Source organism: Chelon labrosus (assembly GCF_963514085.1).
Source record: "Chelon labrosus genome assembly, chromosome: 13".
In the NCBI taxonomy this organism is placed as follows: Eukaryota; Metazoa; Chordata; class Actinopteri; order Mugiliformes; family Mugilidae; genus Chelon; species Chelon labrosus.
The window spans coordinates 11,215,538-11,239,063 of NC_140346.1; the positions used below are offsets into that span (position 1 = coordinate 11,215,538).

A 23,526-nucleotide genomic window follows, 5' to 3' on the forward strand; every position below is an offset into this window, starting at 1 on the left:
CGGTTGAAACATGCCTCATAGTGAAATCAAAAGGGCTTGACATCGACTGTGGCTATGTCAGCCAAGACAGAAAATCTGATATTTATAGTTTCTAGCTGATCATGTAGCCTTACACCAATGTAACTAGCATTACAATTGCATGTAAAGTTGCTCCAAAGACACGTGGTGGACATAAGCAGTTGTGATCTTTCCCAGATGAGGGGAAACACATGTTTGATTTGTGAGGATACATCGGCAAATATTTGTCTTTATGAGAAGTTTATGATCTCAGTTAGACTGTAACACTGACTTGTTGGGGTGAAAGAAACATCCCACATCTCTGATTTCCTTGAGTAAAGCCCAAACATTGTCTTAGCAGATAAAAGCTGTTGCTGTGTTGTTGTGTTGCCTTTTCCAATTTATTGATTTTGTCTCATTTCCTTACTGACACATTTAAAGCAAATAACAACAGGAATATCGGACAACGAAGGTTCATTTACTCAGTATGCTTTTATCATGTAACTACCATTTAAGCAAAATGTGCACGGTCTCACGTTGAGCTTGGGCTAGATGCACAAGCACACACTTGCTAATCAGATATATTTAATGCATCCTCAGAGTGGAAAAGCTCCTCTGACAGCCAGCTGGCATAATAGGAGGCTATGAGTTTAGCTTTCAGCTGATGATAACTGTTCTGACCGGTTACTGTGCTGACCACACATCACAACAAACAACAGTTTACAAAGCTGAGTGTGGTAACTATGGATCCTCCATATCATCTGGTATTCCCGTCGGCTGATGTCAGCTCCTTGGAACTATCCATGAAACTCAGCTCTGCCCTCAGAGACTTTTCACTATTTGCCCTACGGATGTCTGTGTGTGTTTGCTGATAGAAACAGTCACTACACGGTGTACGGTATGATAACTAAATAAGACATTTAACATTTTAGGGGCGTCAAATGTCACAATCCAGTCTTGGACGGGCCATTATCGTTTACAGTTGTTCCCCTTCGGTTTCCATGTGAACACCAACAGCCATAAACCCTCATCAATCTCCAAATAATTTCCTCTATTGCCCAATAAGTTGCCAATTCTTACTTCTTATCTCTACGCTGCCACCACGTATATCACGTTACTTGTGTTTACGGTAAGTACTGCACAGACACAATCTTTTTTGATAACAGTTTCCCAAAAACACAACCAGGAATCCCCCACTGAATTAATCCAGCTATTTTCTTTGAACATTTTCATGATGCTGACTGCATAGCAATGCGATGACACGTCCTTGTTTTACGATCTGACTTAAATGTTGGTTTGCCGCGCGCCACATAAATCATATTTCACTCTCGTTCGCTTGCGAAACAACGGTTTTTCAGCATGACAGCCTTGCCCGTCCAGAGCTGCTGGCTGAAAGGAACTAACTGTCAGCCAGGCCAGACGCAGCGAGCATGAGCTCATCATCTCCATGCTGCTGAATGGATTTTTATTATTATTATTACGTGCTGAGACTTCATGCAACCTGACCTCCCAGAGAAACTGGCAGAGAGTCGTGTTTGAACACCAAATGCATGAGTCAAGGCCTGTCAGCGAGAACAGTGACGGCAATTAGCTTTGCTTTTCTTCTCAGAGCACCTTTTTTGTTGAAAATAAGCCTGGTGTTGTTCCGTATCTGTCACAACAGCTCAGGAGAGGAGAGCCAGACGGTCGGACCGCCATTAGAGCTGTTTATTATTCGAGAATCATGGAAGCACGTGCTGTTAAATCTGAGCTGAACTCAGTGAATAGTGAGGGAGAAATTTAAGTATTTGTGGTCGGGAGGAGAGGGGGAAAATAAGAACGAAAGCCACAGACAGAGTGAACCGCACACAGAAAGGCCGACGTGCACATGCTCTCAAATCACACCCTACATGGAACTTCATTATTCGTGCTGTAGCTACGTGTGTGTGCCAGCGGTTTGGTCACAGTGTTTTGTTAGCTACACACAAATATATGTAGGACTGTCCACGCTCTGGGCACGAATTTTCCACTTAGTTTAAAACAGTTCATCTGTGGAGAGACAGCAGGATCGGATTCAGTATTCTTAGCCAGCCTTACTAAACTGTCCTCCACGTGACCTGCTGCGCATGAAATGCGAAGACAGACTGTCTCTCTCACTCCACCCGCCTCATTTGTTATTTTACAATGTTTTCAACGTTTCATTCGCGACGGTCTGTGAGTTTGTGGTTGTTTTTGCTGCACCTGCACCACGTGCACGTGCACAGGCCACATGACACACCTTCCAAATCCTCAGGTGGCGCTGTGCAGTAAGCCTCAGAGGCTCACCAGCTAGCAAGCAGGTGTAGGTGCACACTTTACATGTTATATTTCTGAAGACTTATTCATAACAAAAGATGTTCTGATTGAATGAAACTGTCCGTTCAGTGTTTCTGGATTGACAAAGTTGTACATTGTGCCAAAGCATGTTAAAAGCTGATAAGTATTGGGGGAATCCTGACCCATTTGGAAAAGTCTTGTCTCTCTCTCTGGTAGATTCGTCAGAAGAGGAATCCTGCTACATTTGGTCATGACACAACGCTTTGTGTAGTTATTTGTGATTTCTAATCGACAAAGCCAGCTGAGGTTTTAGCCAGAATCAAAGGTTTATCTCATTATTTATCCATGAAATTTGCTTTATATATTGTCCATTCTATGGTTTATGAAGGAGGGACTGGGACGAGCAACGTTTGACACCAACATAATTCCATTAAATCCATAAAAAAACAACAACAAACTCACAGACCGTCACAGGTGAGACATTGAAAACACTGTAAAATATGAATGAGAAGGGTGGAGTCAGACAGACAGTGTGTCTTCACATTTTATTGGCAGCGTGCAATTCATTGTGTTATCCAGTGTGCGAGGATTGACTACAATACAGCTGCTGATCTTTAGGGACGTTTTTCAGTTTTTGAGACGGTCTGTTGATAATGTCCAGTCAGCAGTACATGAGTGGTACAAGCTGAACCTGTGATTTTGCAACTATAACCAGAGAAATATTTATGTCCTAGTTATAAATGAAAAGAACTTGCAGTCCTTTATTTACCAGCCATTCTTTCATGGTTATCTGTAACAGCAGGCCTGGAGAGATCCTAGATAAGGATTGAGCTGGATCAGCACTAAATCATCTACAGTCTCCTGCGGCATGCTGAGCAAATTATTGTCGGTACTGTTACAACATCCAGGGATCAGACGGTGTGTGGTTCATCTAATCTGCAGTGAAATCAACCCACCTCCAGCACCAGCCCCGGCTTGCCTCCTGTCCTACAAACTGGCTTATCATCTTTAGATCTGTGACTGGATAAAGCTACTGTAATTACGCAGAATTGATGCAACGTGTAATTTGTCAACGGCTGTGTTCACATTTTACTCTGGAATAATAAATTGTAACCAATATATCTTGTTCTTAGTCTGCTGTTGATGTTGTTTCACCTGAAATTACACAACTATTATGTTCTTTTTTTTTTCTTTGCCCTGTAAACAACAGAGCTTTACTTTGTAACTGTAAACCACAACCACAAGAACACCAAGCACACAGTGCCCTCCAATGGGAGATTTTGAAGGCTAATATCAATCGTACTGTAGATCTAGTTACCAAAGAAGCAACCATTGCCAGGAACAACAACATAATTCTATTAAATGCATAACATTTTCTTCGTTCATTCATTTTTTGTAACCGCTTGTCCTGTGGAGGGCCCATTTGGCGAGAGGTGGGGTGCACCCTGGACAGGTCGCCAGTCTATCACGGGGCTAACACAGAGAGACAGACAACCATTCACACTCACATGCACACCTACGGCCAGTTTAGAATCACCAATGAACCTAACGAACATGATAACATGTCTATGGACGGTGGGAGGAAGCCCGAGTACCCGGACACACACAGGCACAAGGAGAACATGCAACCTCCACACAGAAAGGCCCTAGTCGCCGATGGATTCAAACCCAGAACCTCATTCAAACAACAAACACACTGTGGAAAAACGAAAAAGAGAGAAAAAAACACGACACAACTTATCCAGTAAACAATCAGAATCAGCAATCAGCTGGTAAACCTAGCAGACCATTTAGCAGCTTTGGCAGCAGACCTTTGATGACTCTTGGGATGGAGGCGACCACAGAGAGATAAGAATATTGAATATGTGAACTGATAACATCCTCTTTTAAACCTGTATTACGCTAAATGCAAACTGACTTCAACAGACACCGCAGCAACGTTTAAGCCACTGCAGACTGATTTCTACAAAACAGTGTGTCGCGTAGTCTCAGAGCTCTTTTTGCCCTCTGTGCCACCCCAGACCAATTTAACGCTGCTTCGCTCTGTTTTCCTTTCCTGAACATTTCTGACCTCAAACCTGGGCCACACACAAACACACCCACACCCATGCGCACACACACACACATACACACGCACACACCCACCCACACACACACACACATCTGGGATCATTCTATGTAAATTTTGGTTTATCCCGGTAGATGGACTGAAATAGACCTGACTGACCAGTGTAGCCATCCACTTAGTGTTCCTCCTCACCCGTCCACATCAAAGCTGATGTCTGACATATATGAGCGGTGAGGGTCAGTATGTTTCACAAGCATGTTTTACTTGAGTGCATGTTTCTAATGAGAGGGGCAGAAAAGAGAGCATGAAAGGAGAAAATGACGCGAAAGCAGAGCACGTCTAGAGGTCGACCAGATTTGATTTCATCCTTGCTGCAGTGCCGAGTGTGGGTGTAAAAGGATCACAGTTGAAGATGTCCTCCAGCAGGCATGTTCAAACATATGTAAAAATACTCTAATCTAAAATAATAATTTGTATTCAACATGTTTTCCCCTTGAAAATGTGACTTAAATTACCTGGTTGGAAACTCTAAAAAGGACTCCTCCCTCATCAAACAATCCAGGGAGAGAGTCTAACCACTGGGAACAAGATGTCTCCTGCTTTGCTGAGAGTCTATTTTGGGTGTTTGTGTAATGCAGGCTTAAGGTTTTTCACATCAGACCAGTGTGAGCTGGCTAAACTAACAAAAAGTCATTGTTATGTCCCAAATCAATCCTAAAAGTACACAGCTTAAATTCAAATATGGGTTGAGGAAAACGTTCCACATTTAGCATCCAACTCTGCGCATGCATCATCATGTAGTCATGCTCAAACATCCAAGAGAAGTAAAAACAAGAGAAGTTTAAACATCCTAAAGAGCCGGCTCAGGAATAAGTCTTTTGGTAAACATGAGATATACTAACCATTTATAAAGCAACTCGTCACATAATGATCTCAGTGCTATGTTAAATTAGATTGTTTAATCAATCCTCTTGTAGCATGTGACACAAAAAGTATTAAAACAAAAACGGGAAAAAAACTATTCACTGCAAAAGGGATCGCTTTTGGATTCACTTGTGTCAGAGGAATGATATATTTGGAGGAAGCTAGTGTTGAAATTTGAAGTGAATTTGTCAAAATGTTATGGAACATGACTGCAGCAATAGGAGCACAACGCCTCTAGTCGTGCTTCTTTTACCCTTCAGGATGCAAACAAGACAGAAAAGTGGAATAGCAACAAAATGAAAATGTATTTTAACTTAAAACCTTTCGAGAAAGCTTATTTTCCTCTTTCATGTTTACTCTTGCACACTCAGATCTGACACTAAAGAAAGGAAAGCAGGAAAAGACATTCACACAGCTGACTTATCTCAAGAACATTTTTATTTCCCACTCATATGCTGCCACAAAACAGTGTAAAAACCACTTAATGTTAACAACTTCTGAGAACTACAAATTATAAATTATTACATATTTATTTCAAAGTATTTAAATGTTGATCTTAACCAGTGATCCAGTAGTCGCATCATAGTAGAGTATGAGGATTATTACTTATCTCATTGTTTGATAATACCTCAGAAGGTTTTATATTCATAGGAGCTGCTTATTTAATTAAAGGCAAATAAATGTTCTGGTTAAATTTACAGTTTCCATCCGTGCGTCTGTGAGGTTAAACAAATAAGTTGAATGTATTTGCATCCTCAAAAAAAAATTGACAGAGCCACTTCTTCACCTCTTTTATTGGAGCTTTGCTTTACACATTGCACAACAGCGCCACCTGAAGATCAGGTCACAAAAGTGCAGGTGCTGATAAAAAGCACGTCTCCGTGGCAACACCGGTGGCCAGATTCCTCACAATCCACCTTCAAAATGTGATCGCTGCATTATTATCAGTTTCATTCTTGGATAACTCTTCATCATTTAAGTTTTAAGCATCGATTAAAGTAAACTCTAAATCAGTGTTTCACAGAAACCCAAATTCACCAAAAAAAAACAAAAAACTCAAACATCTAAAACAAAATGATGGAGGAAGAGTGACGGAGAGAGTCTGTCTTCACTGGTGCTTGTTCAGTTCATCTCAGGCCTCCGAGGCAGCTCAGTAGGGTTTCTTCTGCTCAGGACACGCACATCCATAAAAAACACAAACAGATGCAGATGCATACAATATTAGTTTATGATGATAGGGAAGGTTAAATCAAAGTAAATTAGTTTTTCATATCAGCTTACCTCCACTTTCCTTGCTGTAAAGAAAATAAAAGAGAATCGCTCAGTTTGGTTTCAACACCTCAAATCACTGGTACTAAAACTCATGTCATCATATTTATCTCCTTGGTCGAAAATATTTGGAGATAGATTTAACATCCTGGTGTGGTTGATGGACTCCAGACTCACCTGAGTGCAGGTACCGTAGCAGTACACACAGGATGGCCAACAGCATGACTATCGTGATGCCAACACTGAGGGTGAACATCCAGCTGACTGGCTCTGAAAAGAGAAAACAGACACTAGACATGTACCTCTGCTGCCAGTGTGTGGTAGACCACAGTATTACAGTGCAGTCCTCTATCTCACCTTCAACATTCAGGATGAAGCTCTTTTTGATGGGCACTCTCAGGGACTGATGGGAAACGCTGCAAGTAAACTGTCTCCCAGAGTCTCTGAGCGCGGCCTTGAGGTAGAAGAAAGCCGCCACAGAGTAGGTCTTGTCCTGGTTGTGCTTGTGGCTGGACAGCAGTACATTCTGGAGCACCTTGGGGAGAGGAGCGCCGACCCTCTGGCCTGCCACCGCAGGGTCCTGCACTTGCCAAATTATCTCCACATCCAGAGGGTAGTAGTTGTCCGCCTCACACACAACCTTCTGCTCCTCTCCTTCCAGCAGTGAGAGAGTGGGTCCCACGCTCAGGGAGACGCGGGGGGGCTCTGGAGACAGGGGGGGGAAAAAAAATAAAGAAAGTGTGGAGTCAAATTACTGGCCTCATTTTAATTTCATTTCTCATTGATAAATGTAAGAACTGTAGGGATTCACAAATGTTCCTGAGACTGGGTCTCATCTCTTGAATAAATTAAGAAGTGTGGGGAGTTATTTCGGGCCTCTATGTCCTTGACCGTTTTTAAGTTTTACAGTAGGGAAAATCACTCGAATCAGTCAGATGATCTAAGCAGCTTGATTCAACATACTTTGGATAAATCATCAATCCAGAGCTTCTCATGTCAGCTACCTTTATCAGGGACAGATACTTCTTAGATTTCCAGCTGTAAAACTCACAGTAAAACAGACGGATAAGAGAGAAAGTGCTGAAGTGCTGAAACAAGCAGCCAACAATGTGAGAAATTTGAGAAACATTTTAATTGCTAATAATTGTACACAGAAGGAATCAAGAGGTGTGGTTTGAAGTAAAAATTGAGAGAAATGAAAGGGAAAGTAGGACTGTAATATAACAGTCAATTACAGTGGAGTTCCCCTCAGTGGTAATTTGTTTCATAGCTGTAACAGATCAACGGCCACTGCCCTGACTGCTGATAGAAGTAGTTTTAGAATTTGAAACTTCTGAAACAGTAAAGAAGATGAGACCGCTGAAACAGTAGTTAAAAAGAAGAAGGCCTGATAATAAGTTGATGTATGAGGCAGAAATGTGAGATTTTGTCCAAGTTTAGGCACTGAAAGAAGGTGAGAAATCAGCTAAAAGGAAACTGGTGTCAGTTCACGGGTATAAAATGAAAGTCGAGCGTTGGCTGAGCTGAAAGCACTGGCAGGAGAGGACCTGTCAGTTGTAGTGTATGCACACATACTTTGACTAAGTGATAAATGAAGATTTTACCACTTTGTTTATGGCAACTTATTAAACTCCCTTATAAAAACCCTTATGCATCCCTTGAGATACAGTTAAACTTCTAAAAAGCTAGTAATTGGATCTTGAATTATGTGAAATATTTTGGTCCAAATGACCATATGCGTATTCTTGCCATGACCCACAACCGTTTGGAGTGTTTTCTCACCTTCGATGTGAAGATTTATGTCCATACTCGCGAACAGCGGATTCACTGCCACGGAACAGATGTAGGTCCCTTCGCTGTTCATCTTGGTGAAGGGGATAGTATAGGAGGCGTCCCCGCTAGCGAGGGCCTTCAGTACAACACCTGCCCCCTGGGTCTGCCCGGAGCGGCTGGTATGGCTGAAGAGTTTAACCCTCTCTCCACGGTGCTGCCAGTGCCACTCCACTGTGATGTTTGGCCCCTTGTGGTCAAGGGCAAACTGACAGTAGAGCTTTTTTTGGGACCCCAGGGTGGCTTTCACTGATGGAGACTGTGTTTTGACCACCATGGCAACTATGGACACAGATGTGAGAAGGCAGGTTTCATGCAGAGTAACATTTGGTTCAAACTTCTATAACACAAGAGAAGTGTTTTGTAATATCCTCAAACCACAACTACATCAACTATAAATATAATATAGATTTTTATTCCAAAATCGTTGAGTTTACCTGTAGTGACAAGAATCTCTCTGTCAGCAATAGCTGACCAGCTGCGGTAGTCCTGCTGTCCAGGTGGAGGTTGGTCCGATGGGTGTCTGAGGAAACTGGTGACAGTGTAAAGGCCTTTGCTGTGTTTGAGGGAGCAAGTGAACCAGCGGTTGTACTCCTGGGCGGCCGCCTGGACAGGCCAGCGGACATGGATGCCCTCTGTACTAAACCTACGCAGCTCACACTCCAACTGCTCTGCATCCTCTCCGTCCACAAACCGCCGCACGTCCAACTTAGAGCCTAGACCAGAATAAAATACAATAGAGTAAAATACAATAGAGGTGCACAGTCCTTTTCAGTCTTCTACTTCTGTAGGCTGCAGTACCGTAACTCACCGGTGATAAGGAAAGTGATGGCCTGTGGATTCACAGGAGCGTCTCCTTTTTGACCAAACTGCAGCATAGCCTCTCTGTGGATGAGCTGAGTCTCAATGAGACCCTCATTATTCACAGACACCTTTTCATCAATGAACTGACAGGGCAGCCAAGGTATCTGCTGGTGCTGGACACACCATACACCTGAATGACAGACAGACACACTGAATCAGTTATAGACAGCAAACTTTTTGTAGCATAGCATAGCATAGTATAGCATAGCATAGCATTGTATGGTACAGTACAACACAGCATAGCATAGCATAGCATAGCATAGCATAGCATGTACAGTACAGTACAGTACAGCATAGCACAGCATAGCATAGTACAGTACTACAGTATAGTATACGTATACGATACAGTACTATAGTATAGTATAGTGCAGTGTATTATAGTACAGTATAGTGGAGTAGTCATTACATTCATGCAGTAACCTTATGAGCTGACTAAAAACATACAAGCTCCGAAGACACTTCAGTCTGGTACAAAGTTCGACATTACAAACTTTAAAACTTACCAGCAAACAGACACAAGTAAATCAGTATCTTCAAGATCAAACCCATCGTTATTCATTGGAGATCTACAACTTGATTCTCGTTGCTCGACAAGCACACTAAGTTTGTGGGGACACTTTCACTTTCATTTTACAGAAAAAATAACCGGATTTGCATGTAGCTCGCATCATGTGACGAGCGACGTCACAACGGAAAAGGACAAAATATTTCACAATATTTCAAATATGCGCTGTACAATTTCAATATTTTAACACTGATGCGATACAGTGATATTGATAGAGAACAATCTGTAGCAGACTGTTTAGATTTCTGTCAGCAGCCCTGCAGCATTTGTCTTGCAGCGTTTTGTCCTGAGGTGGCGCTGTGGGGACATCTGGACACATGACAGCAGCGGCTCTCTCTCTCTTTATCTGTTGACACGTTGATGCGGAAGAGCCGAAGCGCTTCATACGAAACTGTTGACAGCGTCCATGGTTGACATGCGACTGAAAACTTCAGAGACTTGAAAGGCTTTACACATTGACGGACAGGTGTTAGGAGGGCAGTGGACTAAATAAACTCAACCATACGCTGTGGTACATGTTATGAATGAGAATCTAAAGCCGGGCTAAAACTAGCCCACTAGCTAGCTAACCCGTGTTTAGCTGCATTCAGCAACTATGACACTCAAGATGAACAAAGGTAATGCTAACATGCTTCACACTCTTTACTTTGTTTTAGCATTTCGTTATATTAAATTCTGTTTCATTTAAAGTCTTTTTGTTCAGGCTGTTGTATTTACCAGTTGTTCTGAGACAGAGGTGTCAAAAGTATTCACTTTCTGTACTTAAGTAAAAGTACGGATACTTATTGTGTAAAATAATACTCTGGTAAAAGTAAAATCATTTTGCCATTAATGAAACAATTCATCCGTTGATAATTTTGCAAAATGAGGCTCTAGCAGAATAATCTAGACTGAAGAGGTCCTGCATGAGCATCTGGATCATTGTTAATAATATTGAGGGTTATTGGGTTGTTGTTTTTAAACCGAGAGCTAGCTACCGTTAGCTATAACACAAACGTTGTAAACTGGCTTCCAAAAAATGCTCAAAAAGCTAATGATAGCAACAGAAACCACACCATACTTAAATCTGTTTTTTTTTTTTTTTTTCAAAACCTTATAGCAACAGAAACCACCATACCTAAATTATTATTTTTTTCAAAAAACCTTATAGCAACAGTACGGAAGAGTATTGCTGCCACACTGTAGAAAAAAAAAAGGCTCAATATTATGTAATTACATGAAAGTTTCTTGTTATAACATGATATTTTTCACGTTTTAACAAGATAAGTATCACGTTATTTCGTGAAATTATCACGTTATTACATGAAATTATCACGTTATTTCATGATAATGATATTTTCATGTTATAACGTGAAAATATCACGTTATTTCAAGATATATTTTCACGTTATAACGTGAAAATATCATTATCATGAAATAACGTGATAATTTTCATGTAAAAACGTGAAAATATTTTATCTTGAAATAACGTGATATTTTCACGTTATAACATGAAAATATCATTATCATGAAATAACGTGATAATTTCATGAAATAACATGATAATTTCATGTAATAACGTGATACTTATCATGTTAAAACGTGAAAAATATCATGTTATAACAAGAAACTTTCATGTAATTACATAATATTGAGCCTTTTTTTTTCTACAGTGTGGCAGCAATACGCTTCCGTACAACAGAAACCACCATACCTAAATTTGTTTTTGTTTTTTTTCAAAAATCTTATAGCAACAGAAACCACACCATACCTGATTTTTTTTTTGTTTTTTTTCAAAAAGCTAATGATAGCAATTATTATTTTATTTTTTTTTTTTTGTCTTTTTTCAGATTAGACCAGTACTCCTCAAATAGTGGGGTCAGGGGGGCACATGCACTGTAGGCACGTGCATAGATCGCGTTTTTTCCAAATGTGAATACCAATCGTGACATTTCTTGGAGCAAGACTCAGTTATAAGCTGGACTGGTAAATGGAGCATATGTTAAAACAGGAACATCAAACCAGGCTTCATAATAGCATATGGAGCATAGTATGGTAAACTGTTTTTCTTAATGTGGTAAAATTGCTGCTTTTGGAGTACATTTGTTATTAATATCTCCTTGGATTAGTGGCCTCAGTCATTCTTTGGTAGAAAACTGAGTATCTTTGGGTTCGTCCAATAAAACGTGGAATTGTAGATGCCAACGTTTGCTCTAAGAAAACACAAGTTTTCTTATTAGACATTTCTATTTCTACATACAAGTTATTAACAATGATTAATACCATGTAAACTAACTGATACAGACAATAATTGTTGAATACTTTAACTCTCCTGTCTTCTCATGTGTAGTGGCTCAAACATTTCAGATTTAGATCCCTAACACCACTTTCCTACTTTTTTAGTTGAAATGAAAAATAAAAATACATTTTATCATCACAAAGGTTCAAATATGAACATGAAATATTCTACTATCGCAGACAGTCTCATTTACAACACAGACCAATCATTGAGTGTGTTTTTCACAGTGTTTTTTCCTCTTGAGAGGATGGTGTGAGGGCACATGTGCTGATGTGAATGAATTAAATGTTGTTTCCTTTGTTTGATGTCTTGTGTTAACAGATTCAGCCGTTCTTCAGGGTGCTTTCCTGCATGCTGATAAGCTGTGCTCCCCCTCGTCCCTGTGCTCGATCGAGAAAGCCGACTGGAGCCGAGTGGAACGCGTGGTCCTGGAGGCAATTAGAGAAATCTGCGGACAGGAGGACAATGACGGTCGTCCCAGCCCAACAGCTTTGAGCCGGAAAAAGAAGATAGTTTGCGTCGTGTGGTTGAAGCTGTTGTGCAAAGAGGCCGAAGAGGATGTTGAGGTAGCATGGAGGGAGAACCCTTTCTTCTCCCTTCAGAACAGCCTCCCCGAGGTGAACCGAGTCGTCCTGCTGGAGCTGGTGAAGTCAACGGCAGCCGCAGATGTTTTTGCCGGCTTTCTCCTGTCACTTCCTCAACCTCAAATCTGCACAGAGCTGGAGAAGCTGACGGAACATGTGAGGAGCAATCCCACGAAGGAAGACGATATTCAACTTTTTCTGGAGGTGTGGTGGGAACTATGGAAGGGTAGAGATGAACAGGAAGTGGGAGGAGAGGAAAGCATAGAGATGACGTTTGCCACGCAGTTTGCTCGTCTCACCTCTAAATCTCCCAGTCCGTCTCCTCAAGCTGCCAAGAGGTTAAAGCTAGATGCCCCGGCGTTGCCAGCAGCACTGCCGAACACTGATATTCTGCACGTTCTCCTTCATGCACTTAAGGACATTAAAGATCATGTATCCTCAACAGACCTGTGCTTCCAGGCCCTATCCATTTCTTTAGATGCTCTTTACACATCCTTCCTAATAGATCAAGAGATTGTACTTCCAGCCATAGAGAAGATGCACACTTTGTCTAAAGTTGTCAGCACCAGAGTAAAGAACAATGAAATATTGAGCCCTGAACTTATTCGGCAGGCTCTGAGAGACTTGCGTGCTTCTCACACACCGTCTAAATTTGAACCCAGCAGGATGAGGCTGAGTGAAGTTTTAAAGATTATAACAGAAGTCGCTCAGTTCTGGCAAAACAAAGGCCTCCTGAAGGTATATGATGACTCTAATCCTAGCTACTCTGCGTTCCGACTGGAGCAAAGTGTCCGGAGAGTCCTGACGGCTCTGGATGATAGAGAGCCACCTGAAGCTGTGACTGCAATGGATGATGGAGAGACTGAGAAGAATACACTCAGAGCTTTGTTGAAGTCACTGTCGTTCAAAGCCATAGAGAGCAGCCCAGAGGTGAATGCAAAAATCACCACCACCATCATCAGCCACCGCCTGGAAGACTTTGAGAACTTTGCAGCGTTATTTGCCAGCGAGACGTTTCTGGCTGCTTGTGACGAGCAGTGGTTGGACTGCCTGGAAAAGAACCAAGTGGCCTTCCGGCAGAACGACGCTCTCGTCAGCCTCTCCTCCACCCTCATGAATAAACTCCGCGGTGAGAGCTTAAATGTGAGCCAGTGCAGGAAACTGATGAAAGTCATTGCAGATATTTTCTCTGCGCTTTCATTAGAAGACAAGAACAAAGTGTTGGCTGCCATGCTGAGATTATCCAGCAGGGGGTTCTTTGGGTGCTCTGTGCCCTCGGCTATGACTGCCGGGTTTGAACAGGAGCTCAACATGGCCTTCAACTGCATCATCCAAGGGGGAGCGTCAGCAGTGGTGTCACAGGGCAACCTGAACACGGCCGTCTCTTTAGTAGCCAGAGTTGCCTTTCAGAACCCAGAGGCCGCTTTGAGGTCCTGCTGCCATTCAGCTATTTTCAACAAAGGAGCTTTCTCTCTTATGGCTAAGATCCTGCAGCAGCTGCCTGGACTCAAAGGACGAAAAGATGAAGCGCAGCGCGGTGAAGAGGAAAGTTTAAGTGAGGGAATGGACGTTGTGAGTGGTAGCAGTCTGCTCTGCAGTTGTCTACAGGAGATGATCAGGACCAAATCGCTGTCAGCCAATGAAAAAGAACAGCTCCTCAAGTTTCTGGGTCTGCTGATGATGCCGGTCACAGCGGCCGAGGGAGAGGAAAAGCAGCAAAGCTTCCTGCCTTCCCAGGAGGTTGTGGCAGCCTTCGTCCTGCCCAACCTCTCCGCTCTGGGTAAGGCGTCAACGCTTTAACACAACATAAAAACAGATGTTACTCAGATAAAAACAGTAATCTGTTGGTATCTAATGTAGCATGCTTAATGAGGGATTGTAAAGCTTCTGGTATCATACACCAGGATATTACATATCATTTAAACTGATATGAGGCTGAGTAAATGAGATATGGTCATTATGTTTCACGCGTCTAATTTTTCATAAGGTGGCACAGCTTTAAAACTAGACATGAACATTTTACCTCTTCATGAAGACAGTCAGTAAATGGGCTGCACTGTGCATCTGCTCTGCTAAATCCTGATTTTATATGCAGCAGCGCTGACTAGCAAAATCACCAGCATATACAGAAAGTTGAAGACAACATCTGTTCTGTGATTTGGGAGTTTACAGCATCTCTTCGATGTTGCGGCTGATCTGTTATTATTGTATCACTGTAAACATTGGACTTTAGACACCGCAAGGTATCCTGATCTATAAAAATACAATAAACATATGAGTTATGAGTTTTTAATAATTGGACTTGGCAAATTAATTAGTCACTTAAAGCTGTCAGATGAATGTATTAAACCAAAACAAACACAGATGTGTCCCCGCCTCAGCCACAGATGTTAAACAAATTTTAGATCCAAGAGACAGCAGCTGTGACTTTTGCCTAAAGTGGTGATGCTGATCTGCCAACCTCTGCCTCTGTATGTTCCCCCCAGGTCACTGCTCTGGTGATGCAGAGCTGAGTCTGCAGCTTCTGCACACTGCTTTGTCTGTGGACGTCCAGGAACCCGCATGTTCTCCTCACTGGGTGTTGGACTGCTCTCCCTTTCCTCTCCTCTACGTCCTGGCCCAGCTACACAACCAGGCTCTCAGGTTTGTGTAAGGAATGTACTTGTAGCATTTAGTTTATTGTAAATAATGTCATTATGTTGTTGGTGAACTGTTCACCATTTTTAGTGACTCTCACACAGTGAAGGGATCGCTGTAACGCAGCCTTTGATTTCAACATAAATTCATCTGATTTCTGCTAGATGTTGGGAGCAGCCACCAGAGAGCGCTGTCCACCACTGGTCCATGGACACCAAGGAGCTGCTGGTGTCGGTGCTGACCACACTGGGGCAGGTGGTGGGTGCCGAGGTGGCAGCGGCCCCCAGCAGCTGGTCCAGAGCTCTGTTCTGGCTGTACAACAAGGTGGAAGAACTGGACTGGACAGTTCGGTTCCACCTGAAGCCTGTGTGGGGACAGCACTTTAAAAACGAGGTGCCTTCGTCTCTGCTGGCTGTGTGTGACTTACCTGAACAGGTAGGAACCCCTGTGGAGTCCACTTAATCTTGAGTTTCTAACAACAAGGTGACTTTCTTCATCCAACATAAAATAAAAATGTGTTCACTTCCTGCTTATAGCCACACCTCAGTGGATCAACCAGTCAGGTTCCTATGAGGAACCACATGGGAACAGCTACAGGCGTGATTTAGACTGTTCCTAACTAACTAGTATTGTGTGCCTCTTTACACAGACGAGAAGAATCACAGACATTCCAAACCTAAATTATTAGCAAAGCTCCTCAGAAAGCACCTTGTTGTGTTTAGACCATGACAGACAGACGGATCGTCCAGTCACCTGTCATCTATTAATATCCTTTTCCAAACAGTTTCCAAGGGCAGCCTCTCAGATGGTCGTGTGTAGCCAACCATCTGGTGCGTCAGGTTGGAGAGATTGTGGCATGGCATTAAAAAAAGATAACACACCAGCCTCATTAAATTAAAAGTCAAATTTAACTCCGCCATAACACTTAGGCTCAATGATTCATCAGCACAGTAAACTTAGGCAGGAAACACAGACATATATTATCTGTGAATTACACTGAAATGGTTTGTTGCTTGGGACGATTTTATGTCGGCAATATTTGACCATAAGGTAAAGCCATAAAGGGACCTGTCACCACTCATCCAAGTCACTTTATCAGTTCTAAAGAACAGGTGAGGAGATGAGGTCTTTATTTCAGAGCATCTGTGGGTGGTACCTACCTGACAGTACTCGGCTGCAATGAGAGGATGTTGTTCAGATTAACCTCAGTGGTCCCCTCGCCTTTGTTTTAGCTTTTAGATAAATAAGTAGATTGGTTGATAATGTAAATCACTGCAGTCCTGCTTTGTTTCTGCTTTAGTCTTTCTCAGTGGTACACTATTAATCTGTTTTGGAATTCTGGAGACACATCTGTATCTGCACAGCATTTTTCAGCCAAGCTCATGTGTTGTCAGTGTAATTATGTTGTGAAGGAATCATCTTTGATTGAAGCTGTGTTGAACTTGATGAGACCAACCCATCTGGCAGCAGAATTACAAGCCGTAGCTGCGCGTCTCAGTGGAAAACAGAAACAGTGATGTTTGTTACTGACTAACCTGAAGGAGTGATGCATCATCTGTGAGGCAAGCTTAGTGCAGATCGATTCATATCAAACCGTTTGCAGTGAACCGTCTCTCTGTGTCTCCTCTGTAGGAGTGGTCAGGTTTGGACCTGGCTCCGTACGGCCAGGGTACAGGTCTTTTAGCCTGGATGGAGTGCTGCTCTATATCCGACTCCCTGCAGTCCACCATGCTGTCTTGTCTCTCTTTGGACCAGCAGAAGCCCGACCACGTCAACATGTTCAGCAAAGGTCTGCTGGTGGCTCTGACTCAGACTCTGCCTTGGTGCTCTGTCTCCCAGTGGACCAGATTACTGAGAGCTCTCAGGGAGCTGATCGTCTCCGGTCGCCTCCACGTCCCCTTCTCTCTGGAATATGTGGACTATCTCCCTCTCCTGGACCTCAGGAGGTTTTCATGTGAGCTCCGTCTGTCTGTCCTGTTGCTTCGAGTCCTTCAGCTGCTCTGCGGGTCCAGCTGCTCCCACTGGCTGTCAGGAGACGGCTGGGCCCACGTCGGCAGGTTATACGCCCACGCTGTGAGGGACGTGATGAACTCTGTGAGAGCTAAGCTGCCTCTTCCTTCATCTGCTGTTTCGACTGTCTCGCCTTTAACGTCTCCTAACGCACCAGCGTCCAGAGACCTTCTGAATGAAGCAGGAGACTCTCCTCTGAAACCAAAGGAGTCACAAATGGAGGAGGAGGTGGGGACGGCTCCCAGCCAGGAGGTTCTGTTTGTTCTCAGCCAGCTCTTCTGCCACGTTCAGCACATCCAGGTAGGAATTATTACCATGAATGCTGCACCCACTGAGATTATTCTTGATTATGGTTGGCAAGAAGGTGTCAGTTAACACTTGACATACTGGCAACAAGTGGACATGGCTTGCTATTCTAAATGAATGCACTATTCTGTGTAAAAAAAAAAAAAACATTGTTCACTGGAATATTTGGATGGCAGCAGATTTGCGTTTTTCTAAATTTTTATCTACTTCTTCGTGGTGACATTCCCTCTTCCCAGGTGATGATGCCAGGAGGCCAGTGTGAGGCTCTGTTCCTGTCCAGTCTGGAGATCCTCAGCCACTACAAGGCCATCATGGCCGCCTTCCCGGACAGCTGCAGCCCGCTGGAGAGCGACAACACCCGCCACTTCTTCTCCACCATCACAGACAACCTAGAGAACCAGGAGATGAAGGCCGTGCTGCAGCAGAAGATCGCACAGCTCGTGTCGACAGCAGCTTGACAAACGCATGCGTGGAATGTAATCCACGGGAGAATTTATGCTCTTAAATGCTCAAAACTCTTGAGTACGTTTGATGAAATGAGGACAAATTACACTAACAGCGTCTGTACCAAGTCATTCCAGAGTGGTGGGTTACGGATCTGAGTGAATAAATATCCAGTATTTCACAGCAAATGTCTTGTGCTGACTCAGTAATATTCATTTCCACTAATGGGATGCAGAGGTTGAGATAGTGAGCTGATTCAACTAGGGTAAAGTTAAGTTTAATTCGAGTATTATCTACTGTACACACCAGGAGATTTGTCTTTGGGGCAATGCACACTGTGCCGCCTAACAGTTTCTGCACCCTTCAGAATTTTTTTACATTAATGCATAAAAATAATTTTCAGTCTTGACAAATAAAAGAAAATGAATCATTTGTACATATCGGTGAGTTGCATAAGTTGTGAACCCTTGATTTCAGTATCAGTTGTGACCCGGCCTGGATTCCAAGCTCTTTAGTAACAGTTGTGTAAACTACATTTCCAGACTGATAAGCAACAACTCTTTCTGTTTCATTAGTATGATTGGCTTCTCTTGGTCTACTCTCAGGGCTGATGTTTTGAGCCATTATAATGAAGAAATGTAGAAAATTCTGAAAACTTAAGGCTCTTAGAGTACTGCAGGACCTAGACACAGTAACCTACACCGGTGTGAACCATTTATACTTGTGCGCTTGTCAGTCTGGCTTACTCTGTAACAACGCCACCCAAAAGCTAGTCAGCGCTGTGTCTTTTTTGCCAGTCGGGTTAATTTTTTTTCTACTTCCTGCTTCATTTTCAACACGGGCGAATGACACTTTTGTTGTAATTTCACAGAAGTCGAGTTATACAAATGCTTTTATCTTCAAACCTCCTCAGTTAACCTTTCCTCGAAGTGTTCAATCTGTACTGATCCAAAACAATCAATTCAAAAATTGCGGCGATGGAGAAGCTGAGGGAAATACTAAAGCGGAAACACCCAACAACCAAGCGGACCAATCACAGCTCTTGCGCTCGGCGTTGCTGCAACGTGTTGTTACATTTCTGGGGAGGTGTCTGAACCGCCTATTAGAAGCAGGACTGAACATTAGGAATCACTTATACATAATTTAGAAATTTTATTAATTATACAAAGTGTAACAACAGAAATATTCACAGCAAATCATTCCATAGTTAAAACTGAACACTTGAAAATATCCACACTGCAACTCAAACGGTCATTTCCTAATTCATTGGCTCGTCCGTTGGCCAAAACCAAGACCGTGATATAATGCACAACAAACAATGAACTGCTGTTCAACAAGGCACGATTAGAGGAAGAAATTAGACTCTGAGAATAAAACGAGGGACTGTTCGGTGACAGTGTTGAAGGTATTTTGAGAAAAAAATGGTCTGAAGAAAATAAAACATAATAAAAATGTTCATTTGTGACTTTTGAGTCTATTTCAGGAAAAGCAATAGTGTTTAAAAATCACAGTTATTAAAGAATAACTGATATTTGGGAAAAGTTGGAAAGACTGCAAATCTTCTTCAATAAAAAATACCAAATATATTAAAAGATTTTTTTTAAATTATGACCACTTTCTCCTCAAAGACCTTTGTCTTTGTAGTTAAAATATTAAAGCTGTGTTCTCAAAATCATTCCCCCCCCAAACACTGGCTCTCAGAGTTATGCCTTCTTTGTCTTCTGTCTCATGTAGAGTCGGACAGCTTTCCTCAGCAGCAGCATGAACCAGTATATCTGTGGGGCCATGATGGCCAAGTTACCCACATTGCAGTGCAGCGGCAGATGAAAGGGCACTTTGTGCAGAGGAATCCCGAACTGCTCGCCGTACTTCCAGTACATGTAGGGGAAGACCAGGATCCGGCACACGAAGAAGCTCAGGAGCACGATTATGCCGTTGATCCTGTGCAGCCTGGAATTAGCAAGACCCAGCTGGATATTTGGGGACGAAACACAGGAGACAGAATGTAAACAAGACAGAAGTGGGATAATCTGGCTAAATGTGTGTTTGTGTAAAAACACAATTGTTCAACAGAATCTCTTTGTCTTGCTGTGTTTACCAAATGAAACTATATTTAGGTCAGCGATTAAAAAATGTGTGTGAAATACTGTCCCAGACACAAAGCCACACAAGGCTGGACTAATCTCTGTATTATTTCTTCTGACCTTGAAACAGTGCAAACTTCAGTGCAACTTCCTCTGATGACAGATTAGATCACACTCTACGTGAAGCCTCAGCTTTTTAATTATATCACTTTATGTCGCTTATTCAGGTTTAAACCGGACGGACCTGATAGCACAGTGCAGTAGTTTACCTGGATGAGAATCTTTCCAATGGATACAAAAGGAGTGCTGAACTCTGTGTTGAACATGCACCCAACGAAGAAATCCCCCAGTCCCCTTCTGAGAAACTGGAAAATCAGGCAAATCAGTCAGCTGATTAATAGCGCTCTGGTTTCAACACCCATGTCAACACACTGCGATTGTGGCAGCGACTCCTCCCTGGTCTCACCAGAATGACGGGCATGAAAACGAAAAGCAGGGCCGCGTGATGGAGCACCAGCAGCCAGTCCTTGAGGAGGTAGGCCCTCATTGTGTGAAGAGAGTGGCCGGCGAGGGCCGCGGAACAACCTCTGACCCTCTGAGCGTGGTAGTGGCTCAGGTACATGGCAAAGATGTCGTAGGCCATATAGGGTGCTCCAAAGCAAACGAACTCGTTGGCCAGCCAGTGACTGTGTACGGAGACAGGAGGCATTATCACTGATTAACAAGCTGACACACTGACCCATATTATCTCTGGCTGTGCCACAGAAGCTCCAGGAGCGTGCTGTGTTAAGTCGTTCACTTATCTTAACGGTACTAATGTTAATTCACTGCAAACACTATAATAAGAATAAGAATAAAAAAAATGTCTCCCACCTGTCTGTCATGACATCCTTGCAGGATGTCACCACTGTGACCCCGGCTGCAGTAGCTAAAGATGCATGGATGCTGGAGACGAGCCTGAAGAAACAAAGTCAGGAAAGTGACCAATTAAGTATCACCGATACTGGAGGCTGCTCATCGTTTAAGGTTAATTACACCAAACTCCATTGAAATACAAGATCATTTATCTGGCGTCTGCTTTTCGAGACAATTCATACATCGGATATACTATTTTAAGGTTTTAACCCTCTACTTAGAGTAATTTGGTGTTTTCGGCCCACATAGTATACACACATGAGGAAATGATTTAGTAAAACAAACAACAGAAATAAATGTACGGATAAAGTGTTCGCCCATACTTTGACTTAAACAATACTTTAAACGAAGTATTACCGCATTACATGTGTGCCGAATTTTCCAGATAGTTCCTTATATTAAAATAACGTCATAAGTAAGTCTCGAGAGCGCGTGTAAACAGGTAGACAAACAAGAAAGCGTTAAACTGTCTCGCGTGTTAACGGAGCTCGGTGCTCGCCATCGTGAGGGAGTCGCTGACCTCTCGCTGACAAAAACCACGTCGGCCTCGGTCCACTGCTTGAACACCAGTCTCAGTATTTTCCTGAAGCTGCAGAAAAGCCCTGGAAACACCACGGCTCCGCAAACCAAGCCAGTGAGCATTGTGTCAGCGTAGTTGCAGAAACAACGCCCCAGACACCGAGTGAAACCCGAATAAAAATCAATACCGCATTAAAAACAGACGCTGTGACAAAGAATAACGAAACTGTGTCTATGAGCTAACTCGTCAGCTTGACCTGCACTCGGACATGTTGAACTTCCCTGTTAAGTTCTGTTTAGAGGGTTGTTATTGGCTCTAAGAGACGCCCCGTAAACCAATAGAAATCCTTGACCTCAAAGGACCTTTCATTATTTTATGTAAGCAGTCAATGGAGCCCTTTCAAAATAAAATCCACATAGGGCTTGAATGCATTTATGATCACGTGTGGCATTAATTAACAGTATAAGTATACTCACATCTTTAAATAATAATAATAATAATAATAATAATAATAATAATAATAATAATAAGAAGAAGAAGAAGATATACAAAACGCTGCCTTCCTCACCTAACCCTGTTTGTTGCACCACTCTGGGTCCTTACTCCCTATTTGTGCATACCACACAAGTTATCCATTGCCTAGCTGTATTCATATAATAAAATCATCGTTCAGAATAAGCACTGACGCCTCACAGCAAGAAGGTTCCGGGTTCAACTCCATGGGCCGACTGGGGCCTTTCTGTGTGGAGTTAGCATGTTCTCCATGTGTCTGCGTGGGTTCTCTCCAAAGACATGCTCCTTAGGTTCATTGGTGATTCTAAAATAATTGGTGGCCGTATTTGTGCATGGTTGTCTGTCTCTCTGTGTTAGCCCTGTGATAGACTGGTGACCTGTCCAGGGTGTACCCTGCCTCTCGCCCAGTGACAGCTGGGATAGACTCCAGCCCCCCCACAACCCTCCACGGGACGAGTGGTTACAGAAGAAAAATGATTGAATGAATGAATGAATGACCACTTTCCTATTATATCATATATTACTATATTGTTACCACCATACCATCACCATCATAATAATAATTATTATTATTATATAAAATAATAATAATATATACAACTATACTGTATGTTCTATAAACGCTTTAGGTTAAGTTTTTATTGTATATCTAGTTTCACATAAATGACTATGTCTGTGAAGGTTCTCAGTCATCCAGGTCATGGTATATCCAACAAAGGTTCAATAAAAGGCAACTGGACTTGTAGAGTTTTTTTGATAAGACGTTTCACCACTCATCCGAGTAGCTTCTTCAGTTCTAGGGGACTGGTGGGAAGTCTGAGGTTTCAATAGGAACTCCTCCCGGAAAAACTTGCTTGTTATGCTAATAACCAGAAACTGGTTCAGCTAAATTCCATTAACGACTGGGTACTTACCTGTTTTGTCCCCCTCCTCTTCCCTATGAATGGTTCTCTAACGACTCTTGTCCGTCAGAGGCTCCAGTGTCAAGGTGTGAATGAGATTGAAACTTCTTGGGGACAGAAGTTAAAAATGTATTGTAAATAGATGGCAGATTAAATCTCAGTCCACCTCCTCTGTTTAGTGAAGGTTTTTCCAGTCTGACGTAGATGGCTTCCTTTACTCCTCTTTCAAACCATCGGTCTTCTCTGGCTAAGATTTGGATCTTGTTATCTTCAAAGGAGTGTCCTTTGTCCTTCAGGTGTAGGTGGACCTCTGAATCGTTTCCTGATGAGCTGGCTCTCCTGTGCTGGTACATGCGTTTATGGATGGGTTGTTTGGTTTCCCCAATGTATAAATCTGTACACCCCTCACTGCACTGGACAGCGTACACCACATTACTCTGTTTTTGCCTGGGTGTTACATTCATAGGGAAGAGGAGGGGGACAAAACAGTCCCCCCTCAACAACAGGTAAGTAGCCAGTCA

At 42.6% G+C, this 23,526-nt stretch overlaps 3 protein-coding genes across 3 annotated transcripts; 1 reads left to right on the top strand and 2 right to left on the bottom strand.

Moving 5' to 3' along the window:
* Positions 1–4,469: 4,469 nt before the first annotated feature.
* On the bottom strand, positions 4,470–9,913 carry LOC311498686 (tapasin-related protein-like). Its single transcript, XM_084559386.1, has 8 exons — positions 9,751–9,913; positions 9,195–9,377; positions 8,821–9,099; positions 8,336–8,665; positions 6,911–7,258; positions 6,731–6,823; positions 6,566–6,579; positions 4,470–6,449 (listed from the first exon to the last, which is right to left on the bottom strand). Exons 1-8 carry the CDS (start codon positions 9,794–9,796, stop codon positions 6,435–6,437), a joined length of 1,308 nt encoding a protein of 435 aa, XP_084415512.1. The 5' UTR covers positions 9,797–9,913; the 3' UTR covers positions 4,470–6,434.
* A 297-nt stretch (positions 9,914–10,210) lies between these two features.
* gemin4 (gem (nuclear organelle) associated protein 4) lies at positions 10,211–18,790 on the top strand. The gene is made up of 6 exons (XM_084558494.1): positions 10,211–10,429; positions 12,412–14,454; positions 15,161–15,317; positions 15,476–15,746; positions 16,944–17,621; positions 17,864–18,790. The coding sequence occupies exons 1-6, from the start codon at positions 10,408–10,410 to the stop codon at positions 18,083–18,085; spliced, it is 3,393 nt and encodes a 1,130-aa protein (XP_084414620.1). The 5' UTR covers positions 10,211–10,407; the 3' UTR covers positions 18,086–18,790.
* Positions 18,791–19,079: 289 nt separating this feature from the next.
* On the bottom strand, positions 19,080–21,896 carry LOC311498849 (TLC domain-containing protein 3A-like). Its single transcript, XM_084559614.1, has 5 exons — positions 21,591–21,896; positions 21,029–21,112; positions 20,622–20,841; positions 20,425–20,520; positions 19,080–20,041 (listed from the first exon to the last, which is right to left on the bottom strand). Exons 1-5 carry the CDS (start codon positions 21,710–21,712, stop codon positions 19,775–19,777), a joined length of 789 nt encoding a protein of 262 aa, XP_084415740.1. The 5' UTR covers positions 21,713–21,896; the 3' UTR covers positions 19,080–19,774.
* Positions 21,897–23,526: the final 1,630 nt, after the last annotated feature.